The following is a 23,784-nucleotide window of genomic DNA, read 5'->3' on the forward strand; positions in this document are numbered from 1 at the left end:
CAGGCTGACCGATCTATTCAGCAATTACATAAGCCATCAAGACAAAGAAAAAAGTACATCTGGCACATTACAGTTTCTAAAATCTGCCGCCACAGACAACCAAGAAATCAGCTTGCCCACTAACTTCTGAGTTTAGTCCTCCAGACTTAGAAACTTATTACTGAACACCCTTCTATTCCTCTCGGTCCAGATACACCAAATTACAGCACACGGAATCATCTTCCATAAAGTCTTCTTTTTCTTGCTCAAGCCCACGATATGCCAGCCACATAACAGCTCTTTTACTGACCTCGGCATCACCCAACAAACTTTCAAGGAGCTGAGGAAGTGGTTCTACAGCTGATTAGAGTACGGGCAGTGAATACATAAATGATCAGTAGATTCAGCACTGCACCCACATAAGCTGCAAGATAAGTCTGAAATCTGAAATCCCCTGCTCACAAGGTTCTCCTTGGAAAGGCATTTATTAAGAGCCATAGTCCAAACCAGGAAACTGGCTTTAGTCGGACTAATGGGATTCCACACTTGCTGAACTGGGAAATCAGGAACAGCCCTCCTACCAAGCACAGCAGCCAATGATTTAACTGAAAACATCTCATCTGAATTCCACTTCCAAAAGCCACTTATCCTCTGAGCTATAATCCAACTCTTGAAACTGGAGACAGGCCAGGAGCTTCACTGCCTCATCCACCTCCCAGTCAAAGAGATTTCTTCGGAAAGAAGGAGTCCAAAGAACTGAACCACCAGAAGTACTATAGCACTCAGCAACTGAGGCCTCTTGATCTGAAGCACACTGGAATAGGAGTGGGAAGGACTCAGCAAGAGGAGCATCTGTGCACCAAGAGTCCTTCCAGAATTTGGTCCTATTACCATTATTAGCCCTGATTGAGATCCCCCTGGCCAGATCTGGACAATGCTTCATTATCCTTTTCCACAGAGAGATACCCCAGTTAGGAGGGGGATCCTTAGTTCTCCAATTGCCCCAACTCACACCATATTTTCTGGCAATAAGAGACCTCCACCAAGCATCAGATTCCACAGCAAATCTCCAAATCCATTTACATAGGAGGGCAGAGTTAAATTGTTTCAGCTTCCTTATACCTAACCCCCCTTCAGATTTGGGGAGACAGACTTGTTCCCAACTCACCAAGTGCACTTTTCTCCTCCTCCCAGCCTCTCCAAAGAAAATTCCTTTGAAGCTTTTCAATCTGATTTGCAACCTTCCTAGGAACGGAAAACAGAGATAGAAAGTGGGTAGGCAGATTGGAGAGGGTACTCTTAATCCGAGTCACCCTTCCCCCAAAAGATAGGTATTTAGCCTTCCAAGAAGCCAGCTTCCTTTCCAATCTCTCAATAACTGGGTCCCAGATGGCAGAGGAACCACCACTCACCCCAAGCGGGAGACCCAAATATTTGACTGGAAGGGATGCAATTTAGTTACTTTTTTCTCTAATGTTGGTTTAGGGTCAACTGGTCTTCTCTAAATGAAATGTTATTATTTGTGTCCTTGACTTCTAGCTTCTATGTGCTATATATATATATATATGTATGTATGTATGCATATGTATATAATATTTTTGACAAGTGAGTATACAATCATATTAATAGCCTAGGAGGGAGAAAGTTCCCTCAGACATATGTATGCTGTCTGTACATGAATATGCAATATCCTTTACAGAAAAACTCTACCCAGTGACAAATCATTTTGGAAAATAATTGAAACCTACTGACTACAGAAATGATGAAACTTTATCCCACAGTACTCTTTGTGGCATAGCCCACTGAACTAAAAGCCTTTTGGCATTCCCACACAAGGCCTCCACAGAGGACTTCTTATCATTGTATATCCTACTGTTATGTTCCTTCCAGAGGGTCCGGAAAACCACCAAATTGAACCAAACTCCACAGAATAAACCCCCATTGTCTAAATCCCCGAAATGGCCAGCCTGTAAATCTCGAGGTAATGCTTGTTGCCTCTCAAGCAGATGCAAGAAATGGGGACCAGAGTCTACACAATAGAATGCACTGAATGAACAGGTATCTAGATGATTCGGAGCACTCCCTACAAAGATAACAGGTGTTCTCTAGAGTAGGTCTCTTGCTATAAGATGATCAGTTGTGGGGACGTTATCAAGAGCTGCTGCCCACGTGAGAAAGATCACCTTAAATGGCATGCAAAACTTCCAGATCCAGACCCATGGACAGTCACACTAGCTAGACCTTCAAAAGCTCTATAAAAAGACTTTGCCAAGAAGAGGCCTGATCTCTTAGCCCTTATCATCTACTATCCCTTTGGATTTGAATGGGCTGGACCCATCTGATCTGCTCTAACATCTCATAAACTTCTAGATTCCCAGTCATTGATATTCCTACATAATATTGGAGACCACAAGACCCTTTCCTCAGTGAGTTAATAGCATTCAGAGACCTGGCCAAGAAGAGGCCTGATCTCTTAGCCCTTATCATCTACTATCCCTTTGGATTTGAATGAACTGGACCCATCTGATCTGCTCTAACATCTCATAAACTTCTAGATTCCTAGTCATTGATATTCCTACATAATATTGGAGACCACAAGACCCTATCCTCGGTGAGTTAATAGCATTCAGAGACCTAAACCTTTTTATTCTGAGCAAAAACCCCTCTCTTGATACTCAACCCATGGGTCCCAAGGATAGGAGCTGATGCCCAATCCAACCTTTGGCTGCCATATTTGCACCTCATGATAGTGATCCATAACTCTTCTTTCTCCTAACCATACCTCCAAATCCATTTACTAAGTAAAGCTTGATTGAGTGGTTTTAAAACACAGATACACGCACCCCTTCCAGTTTTGGTATGCACATTTTCTCCCAAGAAACTAGATGGATCTTCCTAACATAATTTGGCCCATCCCATAACAAGTTTCAGCTCAGCCACTCTATTGTGTTAAGGACTAATTTGGGATCCATGAATAAGGAGTAGTTGGTCATCAAATTTGATAGTGCACTATGAATCAGTGCCAATTCCCTACCCCTAGATAAAACTCCCCTTTTCCACCCAGCTAGTCTGTGCTTGAATCTCTTGATGACAAGATCCCATGTTTCAATGGACGTATAAGGTTGCTCCCAAGGGTAGGGCCAAAAAATTTTGATGGCTAAGAACCGACCCTGCAGCTAATATCTGATCCAGATTGCCAATTTTGGTGATGTTTCCAATTGGAATAAGCTCTCTCTTCTGAATATTCACCTTTAAGCCTGAGGTTGCCTCAAAACATGTGAACAATCTTACAAGCATCTAAAAATAGCAAGTTTCCCTACTGAACTCTTGTGAAGATGATGAAGTCATCTGCAAAATGTAAAATTGCTACTGTTGGGCCATCTGCACTCCGCTTAGATCCCTCAATTCAGTCTCCATCAACCGCTCTTCTCACTACCCTGATCAATGCTTCCACCACCATGATGAAGAAAAACAGTATAGGGGGTCACATTGCTGCAGCCCCTTACCAGAGCTGTCAAATGGACCAGATTTGGAATGGATCTGGTCCAATCTGATGAGGATCCTATAATTTCAACCCAAATTATGAAAAATTCAATCCAATACATTTGAAATAAAATGGCTATTGGACCAATCCAATCCAATCTTAACAATGTAGCAAATGGAAAGTTTAACAAAAATTGCATTTCCATAAAAACCCTTGTAAAATTATGACCTTTTAGGCTGATGTATGGTTTAATTCTTTTTCAAATAATTGTTCTTTTTCAGTAAACCTTCAAATAATGCTCACTTCTTGGTAAAATTTCCCCCTCTCTCCAAAAATCCCCTCATTTAATGCTTCAATTCCACTCCACCCTACCAAGTTTTCTTACTTTTGTTACATATGGAGTTACTTTTTTCCTTTCACAACAAGATGGGATTTGAGACTCTAAAATATCCACTCCCATTTAAAATCTCCTCTCAAGTGGAAAACCTTGGTCTTGGAACCATCAAACCATCATCAATTCATAATTGTTGACTTGATCTCATCCCTCCAATTTCCATCCAATGGTTGTGTAGTTTGATGGAGAAATTGACCTATTAGAGAAGGAGAGAAGGAGAGAGAAGAGAGAAAATCAGACAGAAGTTTGAGAGAGAGAGAGAGAGTGGTAATTGCCAACTCACATTATTTCTTTTTAGGGTGACATAATAAAAGAAGAAAGGACAAATATGTTCTTATGCCTACAAGAGAACATATTACAATATTACAACACTCCCTTTCAGGGTATTCACACCCTTAGTAAGTACATCGGCCAATTGTTCTTTAGAATGGACATAGGGAGTACACACTTTCCCCTTCTTGTCAATCTTCTCCCTTATAAAATGCTTGTCAATCTCTATGTGCTTTGTGCTATCTTGCAAGACAGGATTTGCAACTATATTAATGGATGCCTTGGTGTCACGGTAGAGAGGCACAAGACCTTCCACACTAAAACCAATTCTCCTAACAAGTTCTTAATACACAACACTTCTGCCACCCCACGATTCATGGTACAGTACTGGACTTTAGAACTAGATCTGACCATTATAGATTGTTTTTTTTTAGTTCTCCATGCCACTAATTACCTCCAACAAAGTTATAATAACTTGAAGTAGACCTATGTTCATCTATGGATCCAGCCCAACATCATTAGTATAGACTTTTTCGTAATCAATAAAAAGAAATTTTATTAAGATAAAAGAGCAGTACATGTGGAAGTGATGAAATATCATCGGAGAACCCTACAAAGAGGAGCAAAAGAGGGAAAAAATAAGGAGAGAAAAATACAAATATGATACAATGACTACAGGCCATACAGACAACAAAGAAAATACAAAGACAGTCATGCCAGCTGCAAGGTATGCTATCTTAGAACATTTACTGCATAGGCAATATCTGGCTATGTATAGATAAATACAGTATTCTCCCAACCAATCTCTTATACTGTTTAACATCTGAAAGGGGTTCTACATCACTATATCCAAGGTCCATGGCTTTGTTCAATGGGTGTGTCTGCTGGTTTGGATCCCAACTTGCCAGAATCTTGTAGAAAATCTAGTAAGTATTGAAGGTGACCTAGATCTTTTACCTCAAACTAAGAGGCAAGAAATTCCTTCAACTTCACTATCCCTAGCTCCCAATTGCCAATTATGACTATCTTCTACATACACAATCAATACAACTATCTTACTCTCACTTCACAAACAAATGAGTGGTCTAATAGGCATTGCTTGAAACCCACCTGTTGAACAACCTTATTGAATCTGTTAAATCAAGCTTTGGGAGACTACTTCAGTCCATTGGTAGGACCATACTGTAGTAAAAATAAAAGAAGTAAAGAAATTGTAAAATCAAAGTATTGGCATAGTATTGAGTGCTACTATTTTTATGAACCTTTTTCTGCATTTAGCTTGAAACATCATCAGTATGTTACAAGAAGTTTCATAGGCTCACTATGTCATCATGGCTAACCCGCTTTTTCTTTTTTTGGTATTCTTGTGACACCATTTGTTTGTAATGGTTTAAAATTATCTGTGTGTTTTCTTTTCTTTCTTCCATTTTACAAGTTCTGTGGCATCTTGTCTTTCCTAGAGATTATCATGTAATTTAGAACCACTACTCAAATTGTTTTATGCTTCCTCTGACGTCCAGGTTTGGTTCATGGGTGAATACTCCCATATTTCATCTGAATTTGATATTGTAAGCCAGCTCATATTCTTTGTTTATCTATTTGTTTTAATTTCCATTCATTGAAAATGGTTTGTTGTTTCATTTCCATCTGTCTTTCTTGTTTATCTCTTCAGTTTCAGTGTTGATACTTTTTGAAATTACACCTAACTGTGCTAGTATAATTTTTTTTTGCACACTAACCAGAACTTTGTAGCTTGTTCTGTTATTCTTTCTTTTCTCTCTGTCTGCAATTTTTTGGGTTGATAATCAAAATACGTGTAAAGAGACTGGGCCGAATGGGTCCTAGTATCTTCTCTTGTAATATCTTTTCTTTTCTTATTGGGGGCCTCTTTTAATGGGCCTGTTATTTCTTTTTGTTTAATCTCTTTATGTTACTGCCTAGCTGGCCGCCCACTTAAGGGCATACTTGTCATTACTCTAACATTAATTCTTAATAAAAAAGGATTAGAGGAGAAAGGGAAGATAATTTGATTCTTCTTCTTCTTCCTTCTCTTTTCGCCATCTTCTTCTCTTGTACTGCTGCTCTTACTTCTCTTCTTCCTTTTTTTTCCCTCTAATCTTCAAATTTACACCTAATATTTGAGGACTGATTTACATCTTGGTATCGGAGCATGTCTATTTCTTCCTTTTTTTTCTTCTTCCTCTTTTCCCACACACCCTTGGTACTACGAGAAACCAATGATGCTCTACTGTGACAACCAAGCAGCTATCAACATTGCACATGTTCAACATGACAGAACTAAGAACATTGAGGTTGATAGACATTTTATAAGGGAAAGAGTTTCCTCAGGAGAAGTTTGTTTGCCATTCATCACATCAGACGAACAATTGGCTGATATCTTGACCAAGGGAATTCCTAGAGGGAAAATGACACACTATATAAGCAAGTTGGGCATGAGTGACATCTATGCTCAGCTTGAGGGGGAGTGTAAAGAGACTGGGCCGAAAGGGTCCTAGTATCTTCTCTTGAAATATCTTTTCTTTTCTTGTTGGCTAATGGGCCTCTCTTAATGGGCCTGTTATTTCTTTTTGTTTAATCTCTTTATGTTACTGCCTAGCTGGCTGCCCACTTAAGGGCATACTTGTCATTACTCTAACATTAATTCTTAATAAAAAAGGATTAGAGGAGAAAGGGAAGATAATTTGATTCTTCTTCTTCTTCCTTCTCTTTTCGCTATTTTCTTCTCTTGTACTGCTGCTCTTACGTCTCTTCCTTTTTTTTCCCTCTAATCTTCAAATTTACACCTAATATTTGAGGACTGATTTACATCTATATGGATATTTTTCCTTTATAACTGTATTTTTACTACTATTGCAAAATCACAGATTCCCCTCATTCAATTATATATTTTACTACTTTGAGAGGAAAATGGATTATGTATTTCTTTGTCACACGAAGAGATCAGAACTCCAAGGGTTTCCCAACTTAGTCATAAGAGATAAAGAGAAGATATTGAAAGTTTATTTGAATGAATACCTGCACCTATTTACAAGGACAATAAGAGAGAGATGAAATACAATTAAAAGAAGAATAGTAATTGGACGAGGGAAGTAGAAGCAAAAGAATGTCATTAAGGAAAGATTGGGAGAAGGTGGTGAGGAAAGAGGAAGTGTTATGGAGGCAAAGATCAAGAGTCAGATGGATGAAAGGAGACAATAACTCTAGATTTTTCCATAGTTATGCCTCTAGAAGAAGGAAAAATTTTATGTCAAAATTAAAGGTGGGGCATAGAGAAGTAGAGGATCAGGTGGAGACCTCCGAAGTTTTTCTAAGGGAAAATTGAAACTGGGTGCAGAGGGAATTTGAGGAAAAAGAAGTTAAGGAGGATGCTTTGTTCAATGGCAACAGCGAGAGCAACTTGATGTGACACGGTTTCTGGTGGGGTAGTAGTCTGAGTATGAACCAGTACGAGCTCAAATACTAGGGGTATCTGCTCTTCCATCTTTAGAGGAGGTGTTTGCTCGTCTTCGGAGGGCTTCCATTGGATCTATGGATTCTAATGTCTCTGATAAATCAGCATTTGCAATGTCGAGAGGTCGAGGTGGCAGAAGTGGGGCTCGAGGAGCCCAACCTGGCAGAAGTGGTAGTGGTGGATCTACACATACCCGTGGTGGTCGTCGTACTGGAGGCAGAGATTCAGGGGGAGCTCGTGGTAGAGGACGTGGCTCGGGTCCACGGAAGTGTACTCATTGTGGATTGGATGGACATACCATTAACTACTGCTACGACTTACATGGTCCTCCCTCGACGTGGGCCAACCATGCCATGACTAGTGACACCAGTTTCAGCTCTAGACAGGAGAACCGGTCAGCTGACCCGATGCCTTCTACTCCCTCAGATGGCCCAGGCAAGGAGATGGTGAGTGCTCCTCAGGATGAGTATGAGAGGTTTGTTCAATCCAAGTCGCAGCAGAACACAACTTCCTTTGCACACTCAGGTATGGCTTGTTTGGCATCCACACCCAACCCCTGGATTATTGATTCTGGAGCCTCCGATCACATGACGGGAACTCCAGGTGTGTTTTCATCTCTCACTCATTGCTCAACATCACAATCTGTTACCCTTGCTAATGGCTCCACATCATCTATCTGTGGTGTTGGTAATGTTGACCTAGACCTTGTATCCCTATCCTCTGTTTTATATGTACCTAAGCTTCCATTTAATCTTATGTCTGTTAGTAAGCTGACCAAGTTCCTTAAGTGCTCCATCACATTTTACCCTTCTATGTGTGTTTTTCAGGATCTCTAGACGGGGATGAAGATTGGTGGAGGGCATGAAACCGGTGGACTGTATTATCTTGATGGTGGTGGACGAACGTCGACGGCCTTTCAGTCATCCATTTCTCCTCTCCAGTGGCATTGTAGATTTGGTCACCCTTCGTTGAAAGTGTTGCAGTCTTTAGTCCCTTCATTGAGTCAACTTTCTGTTTTAGATTGTGAGTCATGTCAATTTGGGAAACACCATCGTGTTCCCTTTCGTTCTAGGGTCGATAATCGTGTGTCGAGTCTTTTTTCTTTAATTCATTCAGATATTTGGGGTTCTTATAAAGTGATGTCATATAATGGATACTGATATTTTGTTATTTTTGTTGATGACTGTTCAAGAATGACGTGGCTCTATTTAATGAAAGAAAGAAGTGAATTATTTGCCATCTTCCAGAAATTTTATGCTGAGATCTGCAATCAATTTGGCATTCACATCAAAATTTTCCGTTCTGATAATGGACGTGAATACTTGTCTTCATCTTTTCAAGAATACTTGGACCAACATGGCATTATACACCAAATTTCATGTACTTACACTCCGCAACAAAATGGGGTGGCTGGGAGAAAGAATCGCCATCTTGTAGAAACGGCACGCTCCCTCATGCACCACATGAATGTTCCCAAAACCTTTTGGAGCGATGCAATGCTCACCTCTTGTTTCTTAATTAATCGGATGCCCACGTCTATCCTTGATGGTCGCTCTCCTTTTAGTGTCTTATTCCCCAACATGTCTCTGTTTCCGCTTCCTCCTCGGGTATTTGGGTGTGTCTGCTTCGTTCATAATATGGATCCCGGGACTGACAAGATAGATGCACGTTCCCTGAAGTGTATCTTCCTTGGCTATTCCCGAACTCAGAAAGGGTATAAGTGTTATCATCCCAGTTCTCGTCGTTCCTTGGTATGTGTTGATGTTACATTCTTCGAGTCTACTCCGTTCTTCGTCGGGTCCGGTGCTGCTGCTTCCTCCTCATCACCACCTCCTCTTTCTCTTCTCGTGGCTGATCCACCTCCTCTGGTTCCAGTCATGCCTACGTCCTTGCCTCCGGTGCCACCGTCGGTTGACCGTCCACCCATCCGTCACGTGTATACACATCGCCCGCATGTACCGGCTGCAGCTCCTCCAGCTTCATCACCGTCGACAGATCCAACTCCAGCTTCGACACCATCCTCAGACCTAGATCTTCCTATTGCCTTCCGGAAAGGTAAACGTACTTGCACCCTTCACCCTATTTCCAATTTTGTTTCACTTACCCACCTCTCCGCCTCCCATCGCCAGTTCATCTCTTTGTTATCCTTCGTGGTTGTTCCTAAGGATGTCCAGGAAGCCCTTACCTCTCCAGAGTGGTGCCGTGCTATGGAAGGAGAGCTCTCTGCTCTGCATCATAATCACACTTGGGATCTCACCGCTCTTCCTCCTGGGAAGCAGGCTGTCGGTTGTAAGTGGGTGTATAGTATTAAGTACTTGCCAGATGGTCATGTTGAGCGCCTGAAGGCGCGGCTGGTTTCCAAAGGGTACTCCCAAACCTATGGCATTGACTACACAGAGACATTCTCCCGGTTGCTAAGATTGGGTCAATTCGTGTCGTCATCATCCTTGTAGCTATGTATGATTGGCCTCTCCATCAGCTAGATATCAAAAATGCCTTTTTGCATGGTGATTTGCTCGAGGAGGTCTACATGGAGCAACCACTAGGGTTTGTTGCTTAGGGGGAGGATGGTAAGGTATGCAGACTTAAGAACGCTATTTATGGACTTAAACAGTCCCCTCGAGCATGGTTTGGTAGTTTCAGTGAGGTGGTCAAGAAGTTTGGTATGAAACAGTGCCAAGTTGATCACTTTGTCTTCAGTTTTGACTCTTCAACAGGCAAAATAATATTGGTGGTGTATGTGGATGATATCGTTGTGACTGGGAATGATAAAATGGGCATTGACAGATTGAAAGCATTCCTACCGGAACACTTTCAGACAAAGGACCTTGGCAAGTTGAAATACTTTTTGGGCATAGAGGTAGCAAGATCTAAGCATGGCATTAATTTGTGTCAGAGGAAATATGTGCTCAATTTATTGGAAGAAACATGGTTGTTGGGTACTAAACCAGCTGAGACACCTATGGAAACAAATACGAGGCTGAGCAGTGATATAGGTGAAGTATTTGAAGACCCTGACAGATATCGACGGCTTGTAGGCAAACTAAACTATCTAACCATTACTCGGCCAGATATTTCATTTGCGGTTAGTGTGTTGAGTCAGTTCATGCAGAAACCTTTGGTCCCACATTGGAATGCAGTGCTAAGGATTGTGAGGTATCTGAAAGGAGCTCCTGGTCGTGGTTTGTTGTACAGGAGTGGTGGAAAACTGGTAGTAGAAGGATACACCGATGCTGATTGGGCAGGTTCTATGTCTGACAGACGATCCACCACAGGCTATTGCACCTTTCTGGGGGGTAACCTAGTAACGTGGAAAAGTAAGAAGCAAACAGTTGTTGCAAGAAGCAGTGCAGAAGCAGAATATAGGGCCATGGCACATACTGCTTGTGAATTAGTGTGGCTGAGGAACCTTCTACAGGAGATAGGATATGACATCAGTACTCCAATGAAGCTCTATTGTGACAATCAGGCAGCAGTTCATATCTCTTCCAATCCAGTGTTTCATGAAAGAACCAAGCACATTGAAGTTGACTGTCATTTTGTGAGAGAGAAGGTGCTGAATGGGGTGATAGAAACTACATATGTTAGTACGGGAAACCGGTGGGCAGACTTGTTTACAAAAGGTTTGAGTCGGGGGAGAGTGGACTACATATGTAACAAGCTGGGATTATATGATATATACTCACCAGCTTGAGGGGGAGTGTTAGTGGTGTTAGTGAAGGGGTATTTCGGTCTTTGTACTTGTTGAGAAGGTTGATGTGTACTGTTATGTTAGTTCGAGTGCTTCTTACTTAAAGAAGGGCACTTAAGTCTTTTTCATCAAATTAGTAATATAATAACAGGTCTGGCCGAATCTAGGGAGATAATCTTTTCTCTAATTCGAACCAGCCTTTCTCTCTTTCCTCTCCTTTCTCTCTTCTTCTTTCTTCTCCTACTTGTTGTTTACTTTACTTTACAGTCAACGAACAAGACAGAATTCTAGGGCAGGTCAAACTTCAACAATATTCATCCTCAAAAATTATCTGAGGCTTCTTTTTGGACCTTATTTTCTTATTCTTCTTGGCAACCTTATGTCTCCTGAAAGTGATACCTCGAGAGGTAGACTTTTCTCTCTTTAAGGGTTTAACTACCCCTCTTGGCTTTTTGTTAACAATTGTCTGCCAACTTTCTTCATTCTTCGAAGCAGAGGAGTCATCAAGACATAACATGCTTGGCTGCGCCATTAATTCATATAAAGAATGAATAGTTGGAGTCTTTTCTTCTAGAAGAGATATACTGTTAGTAGTTGCAGTAGTCTCTTTTGTAGGAGGTTCGGCTAATTCAATTTCCCCTTTGTCTATCATTGATTGGACAATGTCCTTCAGGACAAAACAATCTTTTATGCAATGACTAACCATCCTATGATGAGGACAGTACTTTGGGTCCTTTGTCTTGTTGACATCACATGGTCGCTTTGGGTTTGGCAATTTAATAGCATTTTCTACCATAAGGTCATAAAGAATCCTTGTACATCTTCATTTTCAAAGAAACATTTCTTTTCCCTTCTTTCTTGTAGAGTCATGGGCTTAGGAACATCCTTTCCTTTAGCCTTATCCTTCTTTTTAACATTAACAAAGGTGGCCATAGCCTCTCCTTTGCCTACAGGCTTTTTGCCATCCTTTCTAATTTCTGAAGGAGGATTACGCTTGCGTGCCACAATCTTTTGCCTAACAATTTGTCTTTCCACATTGCTGGCTTTAAAGACCGATGCATCAAATGATTGTGGTTCTGCTGTACCTACAAAAGTAGCAATCTCTGGCAAGAGATTGTTTGCACACATTTGTACTGCTGAAGTTTCCTTTAATTGCTCAACACACTAAAGATTCATGTTTCTCCAACGTGTAATGAATTCATTTACACTTTCATTTGGCCTCTGTTTCATTTCAGCCAAGTATGTAATTGATAATTTCCTCTTGGAGCTCACATATTGTGCTAAGAAAGCACGTTGCATATCATCCCATGTGATAATTGATCCTGGGGCTAATTGTGTGTACTAGGTAAAAGCTGCTCCTTTCAAAGATTGCACAAATTGCCTTATTAATAAGGCATCAAACATTGTTGATTCACCACATGCTAAATAGAAATGGGCCAAATGTTCATGGGGAAACCCATTTATTCCATCAAACTTCTCAAAGTTGGGCTTTTGATATACTGAAGCAAATGGGAGTGTATCATAGTGGGCAGGATACGGTTTCCTGTATCCGAGGACTGGTGGAGTCAATGATGCCTGCAACTCCTTAATTCCTTCTACAATCAATGCCTTTAAATCCAATTGAGAAGTGGGGGTAGGAACTGGAATAGACTGCTATGAAGTTTTCTTAGTGGAACTGCTAGCTTGAGATGCCAATTGTGCATCTAGGGATGCAATTTCGGCATCCTTTTCAACCAGACTTCGTTGCATATTTTGGATTTGTTCTTTTAGGCTTGAAGTTCCTGTTACAAGAACTGGCATAGAAATTGGTTCTTGGTCATCTGCAATGATTACACTTTCCTGAAACTGAGAAGATATTTCTTCCATAAACTCTATGTCTTGAATTAATGATTTAGGATCTTCATACATCGGGTTGATTCTAACTGACTGCCTGAACTTACACTTGAGGTATCCTCCCAACTATGTAATAATCGAGCCTTCACTCTTGTGATGGGTCCTTTATAGTGTCTAAGTTCTTTGGTGGGCATGGTGTATGCCCCCAACTTGAAAAAGATCTCTGCTTGCTTTGCATACATATATCCTGATATGAATGCCCATTTCTTTGCTTCCATATCTGATTTTGATTTTTGTTATTGTCTTGCTGCAAACCAGCAAGTGACATAGAGGCTTCAACTTGAGATTTCTTAGTCTTCGAAGATCTTTTAGACCTACGAATAACATTGGAAGATTCTCTTGATGCCTCTTTTGTAAGGGGAGAACTTTGATTGAAAACAACTTTCTTTCAACGAAGGGTAGAGTCATTTACACTTGATGACCCGAGTTCAATAACTCGAGGTTTCAGCTGCAATGAAGTAGGAGCATTTTCATTCTTTTCCTTTGAAACCTCGGTAAAGGTTTTGGAAGTAGAGTTTTCTTCAGAGATGGTCACCATCATGACTAGTGCTTCTAGAGGAGTTGGCAAATTCACGGGAATGGTTCCGATCATGATTTGAGTTGGGGCAATCACTTTAGCCCTTGGTTTGGCAGCCTTTACTGGAGAGACCGCCCTTGATTTTGTGATCTTCAAGGTTGATGAGGCAACCTTCTTAGTTACCTTTGCCTTTGGAGGCTTAAAACCTACCCTTTTGGCAGAGTTGAGCATAGCTTGTATACGTAACCTATTTCTTGCAGAAGAGGTCTTAGTGACTTCTCTCTTTTTTTCCTTCTTAATCTTCTTCTTGGTCTTAGGAACCGAGGCCATGGTGGTAGCAGCAAGGGGATTTACATCCATAGTGAATATTGCTTTGTAGGAAGGCTTCTTTGAGTGCCCCCCCCCCCCCCCCCCCCCCCCCATTTTCTCCTTTTCTGCAGCAGTCAGTTCAAGGTAGTGAACAATTACTTTTGGTGCCATGAGTTCTTCCTGTATAGGCACAATACAAATATAAGGATACTATATGAACCATCACCATTTTTTTTTTAGTTTTAGCCTATTTTCATTTCAACTTCTTTCATCAGAGATGTAAAGGAGAATGGGTCCCACCAGGCGTGCCAAAATTATGTTAGTGGAATTTTTTTAGTATAATTCCTCACATAACATAATTCACCCAATTAGACTAATAACTAGGTTTTTTTGTTATTTGGGTAATCCCCATTCAGAAAATCACGTAGATATTCCCTTAATTACATCTCTGCTAGGGGTAGAGAAAACCTTTTGATTCTGATTCAGAAGTACCAATAAATAGAGACTAAACTAAGTATGAATTTTCTACAGAATTTTCAAAGGAGAATTCTGGCATATATTCCCTCTTATGTGAGAGAAAACCAGCATATAAAGAAACAAACATTGTATGCATAACAAGTAAATAGGTATCATAAAAAGCATGTTTCATCAATAAGGCTACAAATGGCCTTTAAATTATGGTTGTGTGTATTATCATGCTGTGAGGAACCATAATCAGTCAAGTTTCATGAACAAGGTGTAGATTGTTTTTCCCCTCACACATAGGTTAGTAGGTTATAAGGAACCATAATCAGCCAAGTTTCATGAACAAGGCTGTAGATGGTTGTCTCCTTACATGTATTTCAATATGAAACAAGGAATAAAAGAAAAAATAAAAGGAAGAAAGAAAGGAGTGAGAGGAATTGATAGAATATGGGCTTCCATTTCATGTGAGAAGCACAAGGAGTATCATATTGACAAGGTGTAGGAAGAACACAAGATTCCTTACCTTCTTCTTCCTTTTTCTTTTATGCTCTCCACACCAATCTTCTTCTCTTTTCTCTTCCCACTTGTTTCTTAATGCTAGAAATCTTGCAAATCAATTAGTAATAGCCAACAAAAAGGCATTAACCTCTTCTCCTTGTAAGAGAGGGGTTTATATAGAGGAGGGAGGTGGTTAAGTAACTCCCCACTCCCCTCTTCTTAGAGTGCCAAGTGTCACCCTACTTGAAATGGGTTAAGGAGGGAAAAGAAAACTTTTCCTTCCTAAGGTGACAAGTGTCCCCCCACTTCAAGTAGTTAGAGGAGGGAAAATAACTCCTTCTTCCTAGGGTGACATGTGTCCCCCCCACTTCAAGTGGTTAGAGGAGGGAAAACAAATCCTTCTTCCTAGGGTGATACGTGTCCCCCCCACTTCAAGTGGTTAGAGGAGGGAAAATAACTCTCTCCCCTTGGGTGACATGTGTCCCCCCCCCCCCCCCCCCTTCAAGTGGTTAGAGGAGGGAAAACAAATCCTTCTTCCTAGGGTGACATGTGTTCCCCACACTTGAAGTGGTTAGAGGAGGGAAAACAAATCCTTCTTCCTAGGGTGACATGTATCCCCCCCCCACTTCAAGTGGTTAGAGGAGGGAAAATAACTCTCTCCCCTAGGATGACATGTGTCCCCCCACTTCAAGTGGTTAAAAGAGGGAAAATAGTCCTCTTGTTAGAGTAGGACAAGTGGCATCCCCTCATAAATAAGTGGGACACCTCACAAGAAATTAATTAAAATGGATTTTATTATGATTCGGCCTTCCTTTGAGTTCTGTTAGTCTGGTAACAGCCAAGAAGAGAGAAGAAGAAATAAGGAAAGAGAGAGAGAAAGGAGAGAAGAAAAGTCTGGTTCGAATAAGGGAAAAATCACTTCTCCCATTCGGCCAGATATGTTTTATATTACTAACATAATGGAAAAGGCACATGTGCCCTTACTTAAGTGAGGGACACTAGTTCTAATATAATATTACAGATCAGCAACCTAAACATAAGTATAAAGACAGAAATACCCCTAAACTACACTAACAATCAACTTGTTACAGCCTGATTGTCACAATAGAGCTTCATTGGAGTGTTAATATTGTATCCTTTCTCCTGTAGAAGGTTCCTTAGCTACACTAATTCACAAGTAGTATGTGCCATAGCTCAATATTCTGCCTCTGCACTACTTCTCGCCACGACTGTCTGCTTCTTACTTTTCCATGTCACCAGATTACCCCCAAGAAAAGTGCAATAGCCTGTGGTAGACCTCCTATCAGACATAGAACCGGCCCAGTCAACATCAGTATATCCTTCTATTTCAAGTTTTCCACCACTTTTGTATATCAAACCAAAGGTTTCTGCATGAACTGACTTACCACAATAACCGCAAATGAAATGTCTGGCCGAGTAATGGTTAGGTAGTTCAGTTTACCTACAAGTTGTTGGTATCTGCAAGGGTCTTCAAACACTTCACCCATATCACTGCTCAACTTAGTATTTGTTTCCATAGGTGTTTTAGTTGGTTTAGCACCTAACAAACTTGTTTCCTCTAGCCAATCAAGCACATATTTCCTCTGACACAAATTAATACCATGCTTAGATCTTGCTACTTCTATCCCCAAGAAATATTTCAATTTACCAAGGTCTTTTGTTTGAAAATGTTCCTGTAAAAAATGTCTTCAACCTGTCAATGCCCATTTTATCATCCTCGGTAATAACAATATCATCTACATACACCACTAATAGGATTTTTCCTGCTTGGAAGTCATGACTGAAGACAGAATGATCAACTTGGCACTGTTTCATACCAAACTTCTTTACCACCTCACTGAACCTACCAAACCATGCTCGAGGAGACTGTTTAAGCCCATATATAGCCTTCTTTAGTTTGCATACCTTACCATCCTCCCCCTGAGCAACAAACCCCAGTAGTTGCTCCATATAGACCTCCTCGAGCAAATCACCATGCAAAAAAGCATTCTTGATATCAAGCTGATAGAGGGGCCAATCATACATTGCAGCAAGAGAGATCACAACACGAACCGAACTTATCTTAGAAACTAGGGAGAAGGTCTCCGTGTAGTCAATACCATAGGTTTGGGAGTACCCTTTTGCAACCAATTGAGCTTTCAGGTGCTCAACACTACCATCAGGTAAATACTTAACGGTATAAACCCACTTACAACCGACAACCTGCTTCCCAGGAGGAAGAGTGGTGAGGTCCCAAGTATGATTATGAATTAGAGTTGAGAGTTCTTCTTCCATTGCACAACACCACCCTGGAGTGGCAAGGGCTTCTTGGACATCCTTAGGGACAACAACTGAGGATAACAAAGAGATAAATTGGCAATGGGAAGTGGAAAGGTGAGTGAGTGAAACATAATTAGAAATAGGATGAAGGGTACAAGTGCGTTTACCTTTCCACAAGGCAATGGGAAGATCTAGACCAGATACTGAGTTTGGGGCTGGTGCAGAGACAATTGCCGGATCTGTCGACGGTGATGGAGCCGGTGGAGTAGCAGCTAGTACATGTGGGTGATGTGTATACACTTGACGGACAGGTGGTCGTTCAACAGGTAGTGGCCCTGGAGGCAAGGACTTGGTCACAGCTGGAACAAGGGAAATAGAATCGGCAACTGGAAGTGGAAGAGGGGGAGGTGATGAGGAGGTAGAAGCATCACCGGACCCCAAGAAAAACGGAGTAAACTCAAAGAAGGTAACAACAGCACACACAAAGGAACGTCGAGAACTAGGATGATAACACTTATACCCTTTTTGGGTCCGGGAATAGCCAAGGAAAATGCACTTAATGGATCGTGCATCTAACTTGTCCTTCTCGGGGCCTAGATTATGGACGAAGCAGACACACCCAAAAACCCGAGAAAGAGGAAATAGAGACAAGGTGGGAAACAAGGTAGTGAATGGGGAATAACCATCAAGGATAGACGTGGGCATCTGATTAATCAAGAAGCAAGAAGTAAGCACCGCATCTCTCCAAATGGGTTTGGGAACATTCATGTGATGCATGAGGGATCGAGCTGTTTTCAAAAGATGATGATTCTTTCTCTCAGCCACCCCATTTTGTTGTGGGGTGTAGGTACATAAGGTCTGATGTATAATGCCATGTTGGTCCAAGTATTCTTGAAATGATGAAGATGAATATTCATAGCCATTATTAGAATGAAAAATTTTAATGTGAACACCAAATTGATTGCGAATCTCAGCATAAAATTTTTGGAAGATGGTAAACAATTCACTTTATTTCTTTCATTAAATAGAGCCACGTCATCCTTGAAAAATCATCAACAAAAATGACAAAATATCTATGTCCATTGTATGACATCACCTTATAAGGACCCCAAACATCTGAATGAACCAAAGAAAAAGGACTCGACACACGGTTATCAACCCTAGGATTAAAGGGAACACGATGATGTTTCCCCAACTGTCACGACTGACAATCTAAAACAGAAAGTTGACTCAATGAAGGAACCAAAGATTTCAAAACTTTCAGCGAAGGATGACCAAATCGACAGTGCCACTGGAGAGGAGAGAGAGATGCCTGGAGAGTTGTTGATGTTCTTCCACCACCGTCAAGATAATTCAATCCATTGGCTTCATGCCCTCCACTAATCTTCATCCCTGTCTTGAGATCCCAAAAAACACACGTAGAAGGGTAAAAAGTAATAGAGCAATTGAGTGACTTGGTCAACTTACTAACAAACATAAGGTTAAACGGAAATTTAGGGACATACAAAACTGAGGATAAAGATAAGGGGGTCAAGTTAACATTGCCAACACCACAAATCGAGGATGTGGAACCATTAGCAAGGGTAACAGATTGTGATGTTGAGCAATGAGAGAGGGAAGAAAACACACCTAGAGTTTCAGTCATGTGATCGGAGGCTCCAGAGTCAATAATCCAGGGATTGGGTGTGGATGTCAAACAAGCCATACCTGAGTGTGCGAAAGTAGCCGTGTTCTGCTGAGATGTGGATTGGACAAACCTCTCATACTCATCACGGGGAACACTCACCATCTCCTTCCCTGGAAAATTTGTGGATGTAGGTGGCATCTGATTAGTTGAACGTTCTCCTGTCTGAAACTGGTGTCACTAGTCAGGGCATGATTGGCTGAAGTTGAGGGTGAATCATGCAAGTCATAGCAATAATTAATGGTATGTCCATCCATTCCACAATGAGTACATCTCCTCAGACCCGAGCCACGTCCTTTGCCACGGGCTTCCCCTGAATCTCTACCTCCAGTACAACCACCACCACGGTTATATGTAGGTCCACCACCACCACTCCGGCCATATGCCGGACCACTGCTACCACCACGGCCAGACTGAGCTCCTCGAGCTCCACCTCTAACACCATGGCCCCTTGACACTGCAAAGGCTGATCTATCAGAAACATTAGAGTTCTTAGTAGATCCAATGGAAGTCCTCCGAAGTCGAGCAAACACCTCTTCTAAGGAAGGGAGAGCTGACCCTCCTAGTATTTGAGCCCGCGCTGGTTCATACTCAGATTTCAGCCCCACCAAAAATCGAGTCACATCAAGTTGTTCTCTCTGTTGTTGCTGAATTTTGACATCAGAAGTGAGGGGGTGATAAACATTCAACTCATTAGAATGTTTCTCATACTAGCATAGTACTTCTCAAGACTCTGATTGCCCTGTTATAGACTAAAGTATTCCTGATACAGTTGATATACTTGGGTTGTATTGTCTTGACCAGAGTACAACTTCTTAGCATGGTCCCACACATCTTTGGCAGTGTTAAGAAACGTGATAATCTGTTCCATACTGTTCCATAACCACGTGATAATCTGTGCATCCTCTCGTTCCCAGTGTTGATACTCATGAGTATCAGTGGAGGGTTTCTCCTCCCTTATGTGTTTCACCTTCTTCTTTGCCTTCAGAAAAACTTCTACAGATTTAGCCCAATGTACATAATTATCTCCATTCAGTTTAATGGAGGTCATTTGAACATTCAGGTAGTCATTAGGTATCATCACATTAGATTTGCTATCACTGTTATCTCCCATTGCTGAATTCTGTTATTTCTGAGATCGGCACACTACACACTACTTGATCACACTGATCACACTGGTTTCAGCACTTGTTGTTGCTGAAGGTTGCACTCTTTACACCACAAAAAACCCTACCCTACGACTACCTGAAATCTCACCACTATATGAGAACCACTCCCCCTTCGAATCACACAAAAAACAGCATAAACCCTAGCACACTACAGTCTGAAATCCCATCATACGATCTGAAACATACTTCCTTTTTGATTCATAACAAAAATATGCATAGAAATCTCTTACCTCATCACTCGAGAAACAAACCACACAAGAAGAACAGCACAACTGGAGGCATAGAAACCTCCAAGAGAAGAGGGTGACCACTCCTTTTCAGCCCTTTCCCTTATCTCCAATCGATGGCAGAGAAATCAAGAGAAAGCCCTAGATTGAGTGCACAGAAAACGGGCAGATCCGAGATGCTTAGTTGAGCTCTGATACCTTATTATGATTCGGCTTGCCTTTGAGTTTTGTTAGTCTGATAACAGCCAAGAAGAGAGAAGAAGAAAGAAGAAGGAAAGAGAGAGAGAAAGGAGGGGAAAAAGAGAAGAAAAGTCTGGTTCGAATCAGGGAAAAATCACCTCTCCCATTCGGCCAGACATGTTTTATATTACTAACATAATAGAAAAGACACATGTGCCCTTACTTAAGTGAGGGACACTAGTTCTAATATAATATTACAGATCCGCAACCTCAACATAAGTATAAAGACAGAAATACCCCTACACTAACAGATTTATTCTTATAGGGCTTGCTGTTCCACTAAATGGGCTCTACTGCAGGCCCATTAAATGCTTATTGCATTATAAATAAGCCCAAATAACTTGGGGCCTGTTGGACTGCAGGCCCCTTTCTTTATTAAAATTTTTCAGCCCACCAATAGGGCTGATTGGGCTTATAAGAAAGCCCTTTTCTCTTTATTATTATTATTATTATTTTTTTTAAGCTTTGACTGGTTGTATCTTAATAACCTGCTCCCAGTCCAGCAAATTTAAGGACTTAACAAACTCTAATAAATTTTTTTTGGGTCGATAATCACATGAAATCATTAAAATAAAAATTGTAGCTGTTTTGGGATGATCAAATTCAAAGAAGAGCCTCTGTGAACTGCATACTTTGGAAGAGCATCAGCAATGAAATTCCCTTCTCTCAAAGTGAGGACAAATTCCAAGAAATATCCCCTGAAATCTTCCAGATTGAATCTAACCAACCAAGAATAGACCATGGAGGTCGAACCTTGTTATTTAGGATGTCCACCATAAGCATCGAGTCACTCTCAATCGTGACTTGCTGTAATCCCAAAGCTTTACAAAATCTGATAGCATCGAAAATGGCTCTACATTGAGCCGAAGTATTAGTACTATGGCTGTACCATTTTGCAAAAGCAAAGACAAAACAGCCTTGATTGTCTCTTATTATTCCTCCACCCTCAGATGGGCCTGAATTACCAGAACAAGCACCATTAACATTGCATTTAAAGTGTGTTGATGGTAGCCAAGAAACAAGACGCACCTTTGGCTTTTTACACTTGCACACATTAATGTGAAAGGCCTGAAGTGTAATAGTCCTATAGGCTGTGTTTGGTTTGAAGGAAAAAGTAGGAAAAGGAAGGGAAATGTAAAGAAACCTTTACAAATCTTATATAGGTTTCCTTACTTTTCCCTTCCTTTCCCTACATTTTCCTTCAATCCAAACATAGCCATAGAGAAGGTGGTACTGATGGTAAGCTCCACTGTAACTCCCTGAGCCAAGAGTTAATTTTAAGAATTATAAAGGAGGCCAGTTTGATTTTCCCTTCCATGTGCCGAGAACACCTTTCTTTCCAAATTTCCTAGGTGATTAATAAAGCAGTAGTGACAATAATTTCTTTCACCTGAGATCTAGGCCCACCCGCATATCTTAACCAAAACAGGAGCCGATTCTGGATTGTCTGTAAGGGGATGAAAGGCACATCCAGCTGTCTACTGAAGTGTGTCCGGACCTTTGATGCTAGAACACCATAGCTAAGAAGATGGTCAGTGGTCTCTCTTTTCCACTCTTTACAGCAACGTCAAGGCCAAAGGAATTCCAAGACCCTTTACACTGTCATCTGTTGGAAGATTGCCAACTAGAACCCTCCAGCCATGAAAAGAAATTTTTGTGGGGATATGATGGCCCCAAACCGATTTACTCCAAGGGACTGGATTATGCTGAGTGTGAATGATCTCCCACGCACTCTTACAACTGAATTGGCCGTTAGAGTTTGGCTTCCAAATTCTGATATCTGAACCCAAGGAGAGCTGGATATTAGCATCCTCAATTTCTCTGCAAATTTCTGGACTTAGGGAATTGGAAATAAGTTCTCAATGCCACTTTCCATCAGCATCTAATAAGTCTGTGATCTGAATAGAGGTATCCACTTGAGCTGGATTGTGAAGCAGACTGATAAAATTCTGATCTGCACTAGAGTTCTGTTAGAATTATTATTAGAGAGATATTAGATGGGATGCTAGAGATAATAGGAGAAGAAGAAGAGAAGAAGAGAAAAGAGAAGAGAAGGAAAATCTGGTTCGAACTAGAGAGATTAATTACTCTCTCTAGTCGGCCAGGTTATATTCATATGTTTCTATTCAATAAAACAAAAGACTATTATGTCCCTACTTAAGTATGGGACACATCACTTAACATAAACATTACACATCAGCTTAAACATAAATAGAAAGACTAAACTACCCCTATACAGTCGACACTAACACAGACTAATAAGAGGAGACGGAGAAAACCAGTTTTCAGTCCAAAAATTGATCCTACCTTCCCTTATATACCAAGTGGAATGCTCAAAAATAAGATGGAGGAAACCTAGATTGCATTTCCAATGGGAAGACCCATGGAAATAACTACCTCTTTTTAACGCTATAATCATCTTTGCCTTGAAAAAGTCAGACCAACAACTATTTCCGGTCAAAGCTCTCCATAATGACTTTGGCCTGAAAACTTTGTTTGTCTTAGATACTTTTCAGTCCGAGACATCCTTCAACAAGAGTATGACAAACATTGTGCCAAGAGAGGCCCAACTGTGTTTGTCTTCCCCAGAATTTGACCAAAGAAATTGTTTCATAATTTTCTCAAGTCGGAAATGAATGCTTCTAGGAAGATCGAAAGCCATTAGGAGAATGAGTCTGCCCCCTGCAGAGAGAAGCTTGCGTTTCCAAGACTCAAACCTTGCTGTAATTTTTGAGATATGCTCATCAAACATATAGCTGTGAGCTTTTCCTTTATGTATGGGCACCCCCAGATATTTGCAAGGATGGGCCTGTCTGTCAAAACCGACAGTATTCCTGATTATATTGACTCTAGTGGCTGATAACTTACTAGAAGAATAAAAAGCACTTTTCCTTTTGTTAATTTTCTGCCCAGACGCTTCCTCATAGAAAGAAAGAAAATCAATGACTTTTCTCAGAGAGTTCGTTGAACCATTCACAAAGATAATCATGTCATCAGCATAAAGAAAGTGAGAAACAGGGTTCTCCCGAAAAATTTATCCAGCCCTATACTGAGCACCTCCTTTGCAATAATAAAAAGATATGGCAAGGGTGTATCACCTTGCCTCACCAGTTTTATCTCCCTAATCCCCGAGAAAAGTGGTGTATTGGAGACAAGAACTTCAGACCTATTAGTTTGGTTGGGAGTGTTTTTATTGTGGCGAAGGTTTTGGC

General features: G+C 40.9%; 1 protein-coding gene across 8 annotated transcripts in view; it reads left to right on the top strand.

The window, feature by feature from the left end:
* The window catches only part of LOC148844857 (protein SEMI-ROLLED LEAF 2-like), a 208,966-nt gene that overhangs the window by 67,498 nt on the left and 117,684 nt on the right, over positions 1 to 23,784 (top strand). For 5 of the 8 annotated variants that reach the window (XR_016101990.1, XR_016101993.1, XR_016101991.1 and 2 more), the window contains one exon: positions 5,648 to 5,695. The exons of the other annotated variants lie outside the window; for them this stretch is intronic. Coding sequence is in view for 2 of the 5 variants with exons in the window: in XM_088953713.1 (XP_088809839.1) it covers positions 5,648 to 5,695 (48 nt within the window). In the remaining 3 variants the exon portion in view is untranslated. The remainder of the gene's footprint in view (positions 1 to 5,647; positions 5,696 to 23,784) is intronic. 8 annotated transcript variants of the gene reach the window in all.

The sequence above is a fragment of the Nelumbo lutea genome, chromosome 7, assembly GCF_056320005.1.
Source record: "Nelumbo lutea isolate HS-2025 chromosome 7, American lotus-T2T, whole genome shotgun sequence".
NCBI classification, from domain to species: domain Eukaryota; kingdom Viridiplantae; phylum Streptophyta; class Magnoliopsida; order Proteales; family Nelumbonaceae; genus Nelumbo; species Nelumbo lutea.